This window comes from Morone saxatilis, unplaced genomic scaffold (assembly GCF_004916995.1).
Source record: "Morone saxatilis isolate NCDOM2014 unplaced genomic scaffold, NCSU_SB_2.0 Contig16, whole genome shotgun sequence".
NCBI lineage: Eukaryota > Metazoa > Chordata > Actinopteri > Moronidae > Morone > Morone saxatilis.
This window is the reverse complement of record NW_023339718.1, coordinates 265,928-269,340: the sequence shown is the minus strand read 5'-3', so window position 1 is coordinate 269,340 and position 3,413 is coordinate 265,928. Positions and strand designations below refer to the sequence as shown.

The 3,413-nt window shown below is 38.6% G+C and overlaps 1 protein-coding gene across 1 annotated transcript in view; it reads right to left on the bottom strand.

Moving 5' to 3' along the window:
- Window positions 1-1,116: 1,116 nt before the first annotated feature.
- The window catches only part of tmem167a (transmembrane protein 167A), a 4,791-nt gene continuing 2,494 nt past the window's right edge, over window positions 1,117-3,413 (bottom strand). The window contains exons 3-4 of the mRNA XM_035658674.1: window positions 2,191-2,225; window positions 1,117-2,082 (exon numbers count right to left, since the gene is read on the bottom strand). Coding sequence (XP_035514567.1) covers window positions 2,012-2,082; window positions 2,191-2,225 — 106 coding nt within the window. The 3' untranslated portion in view covers window positions 1,117-2,011. The remainder of the gene's footprint in view (window positions 2,083-2,190; window positions 2,226-3,413) is intronic.

Sequence of the window (3,413 nt, the reverse complement as noted above, 5' to 3'; positions counted from 1 at the left end):
TTTTCTTTCAATTGTTCATGACAAACCCATGATGCAATTGCACTGTTTCCTTAAACATTACATGTCAGGTTTGAAGAATAAATTGGTAAAATGTTATGGCTGACAGTTCAAATTAAGTCAGACACTTGGCTTAAGTTAAAACTTGTCATAGTTCTCTCATAGGAAACATATAATTTAAACTTATTACATGTGGTATTTGGAATAATGTTCCATTATGCAGAAATCTGCTTTTATGCTGCCACAGTTGTCCACAGTTAAAAGATGAAATTGAAAGGATTTGTCATCTAAACTGACAATTGCAAAAGTCGAAAACAATCTGGATATCCTCCAGTCTCTTGAATTTGGTCCAATAGTTCAAGGAACAACTTCAAGCATTACTTTAAAAAAAATCTTCTTGGTATGAATGTAAACCCTGCTTCCAGTTCTAATGCAGCATATGTATCTGGAAAACTAGACAGATAGCCATGTCATGTTGTGTGGTACAATCAGCTGACAGCTCTTTGCAGTTAACCCTGTGAAGATGAGTGTTGACTTTGAGGTTATAGAAGAGGTTATCGCAAACTCTTCACTGTCCATCTCACTCCATGAGGAATCCTGAGGACTACACTTCAGATGTGACCTAATGCAGCAATACTTAAAGATCCCCTCCAGTCTTGTACTAAAACACGTATACAAATAATCTGGTTAGAACAACAAGGTGTGTCTGATATGTTTTTCCTGCAAAAAGTATAATTTTCACATCTACTTCTTCTAGCAGATTAAAAATTAAATATATCAATATACACATTTAATAATTTTCTTTAAAGTTTCCTGCTGGACACAAGATGTCTCCTATTAGACTGTAAAGTCTATTCTCAGTGTATATGCACTGCTGGCTTAAAGTTTCCACATTTGCTTGGAAGAAAACATCCTTCCAAATCTACACATGTATCATCCATGCACACTGAAGTTAAAACATTCAACTGCAGCAATAAGACAAAAAACACATTTTTGAGTGGAGGGGAACTTTAAGGTCTTAAACTAATCAAGAAACAATTTGTCTGACTCTGCCGTTGCTGCAATGTTACATGCACTTTACGTGTGATCAAGTCCTTAAAGAGAGAGATTGACAAGAGGTTTATAGATAGTCATGGTGTATTTTGCATGTTTGAAGTCATTATTAATGACACTTCATCTTACAGTGTGGCATTATCACAACAGACATAAACAGGCATCAACAGCAAACACCAATGCTTGAGTTTAAATGACAAAAAAAAAAATTAGCCTTGTCAGACCAGATTTCCAAAAAGGTTCTTTAATAAATAGCGGCAAATTGACTGACTTTAAAAACATCAGTGGCTTTTTGAGGCAAATATGTAGGACAATTAGACACCTGAAGAGCTATACTATCATTTAGTTTGCTGTGGAATCTAATCACCATTTCTAGATACAACAAACAGGGCACAGGTTACAGAGAAGGTGCTTAGATTAGTCAAAGCCACACCTTAATATAACTCTTTACAAATGTAAGCCTCCGTGTGAGTCGCATCACAGTTATGTAATTTATCAAGGTCCTTTTTGTGGAGAATTTCAAACAGGTCAATGAAATTGTGATAAACACAAAGGGAGAAGAAAGTCTGTTTGAAATGTCTGGACAGACAATATATCAGTTGATCCCACAAATGATGCCAGAATGTGAACTATTTCCTTTTAACTAGATGGCAGATAACAGAAAGCATTGGCCCCCCACACACATACATCCGTAGTAAACATCCCACATGAGCAAACACAAGGACAGACCTGGAAGTCCGTGGAGGGATCTAGACACACTCTGGGGCTATCAGCTCCCCCCCCTCCCCCTACACAGACACATTTTCTCTCTCCGTGGCTACGATGAGTGGTGACGGGTCTCCGTTTTTACATTATCTAAGTGACAACCACTGGAGGTCCTGTTGTGCTTCTAGGATCGTACTGTCCATGCCTTGCAGCTGTCCCCCCCCCAATGTTTCCATTTGTGGTTTTCTTTGGACTGCTACTGTACAAACAGTATACTAAAAGCCATGATGATACAGCAGCAAGCCACCCAGGGACTCTTCCGCTCACCTGGATAAAATAAATAATGTAAAGTTGAAGGCGGCCCTGTTTAGCAACATTTCATTGATATTGCAAGAGGAAAAAAAACACAACTTCATGTAAGAATCATACACTTACCTATTCTGGCACACTTCCAGAAAATTCCTAGAAGCCTAAAAGATAAAATAATGATAAAAATTACAAGCAGGAACATTTCTTGGCTCCATTTATTGTACTGGTTTATCAAAGGTTAACCGTTCTTTTACTGCAATAAAATGTTGTGATATTAAAAGGTAAGAAAAGAGGCTGGGTGGTGTGTTTGATATGTCAAAGTAGTAGATACAGTTACTGCTAGTCAGACCTCTGTAACAACTTTACATGAGGACTGTGATCGGCTTTCCTGGGCCATCAGATGTCCTTTTCCGTGTAAGGAGTGTGTGCAGTGGAAAAGAGAGGGACAGCAGACAAGTCTTATTATCTCTTGTGACAGCTGAGGCGACTGTGGCATTCCAGGCCTTCACTTTTCTGATGTGTCTGTCGGCCTGTGTCAGGGGGTGTGTGTGTGTGTGTGTGTGTGTTTCTGTTTCTGTAGTGAACACCAACTTTCAAACTGACCAGATGGTGTCAGCATCCCATTGTGAGATTTTTATTGACTTAGAATTGCGCAGGCTTAAAAGATCTATGTTTTACATTTTTTTGTGTATGTATACCTTTTTTTATTACACATTCTAGGAATTTGCCAGGAGATGGTATTCCTCTCGGATTCTAGACCACACAGTAATTATTTGAATAATGTGTGGCACCAAATCAACACAAAGAATGGCTCATGCCTCTGACAACGAATCAATCAAGAGTGAAAACCATTAAATCATCCCATCTGTCACTCTCAGTCTCATGAGTTTGTCTGAAGAGGATGTCCCTCCCTGCTCCAATGGTGTGTGTGTGTGTGTGTGTGTGTGTGTGAGAGCAAGTGTGTAAGAATGTGTGCGGCTGTTCCTGGGCTGTGCCAGACTTATTAGAAGTGAATCATGGAGTCTGTATCCAAGAATAATAATGATGAAAATGTAGGCCTTCTGCTATTTTACTCGCCTCAATGAGGAGCTTCTTATTAGTTCAAATAATAAGCAAGTGTCCTCAGCAGCTTCAGTGAGTCGCAGAAAGATGGATCATTTAAAATTGTAGGTGTTATATACACATACACTGCTCTCATAAACTACTAATAATCAACTGTTAACATGAGAGATGTTGATGATGACAGGACCTTGTAGAATGGAACACAGTGTATGGTAATTATATATACATGTACCGTATTTTCCGGACTATAAGTCACTCCGGAGTATAAGTCGCATTTATTTAGAAAT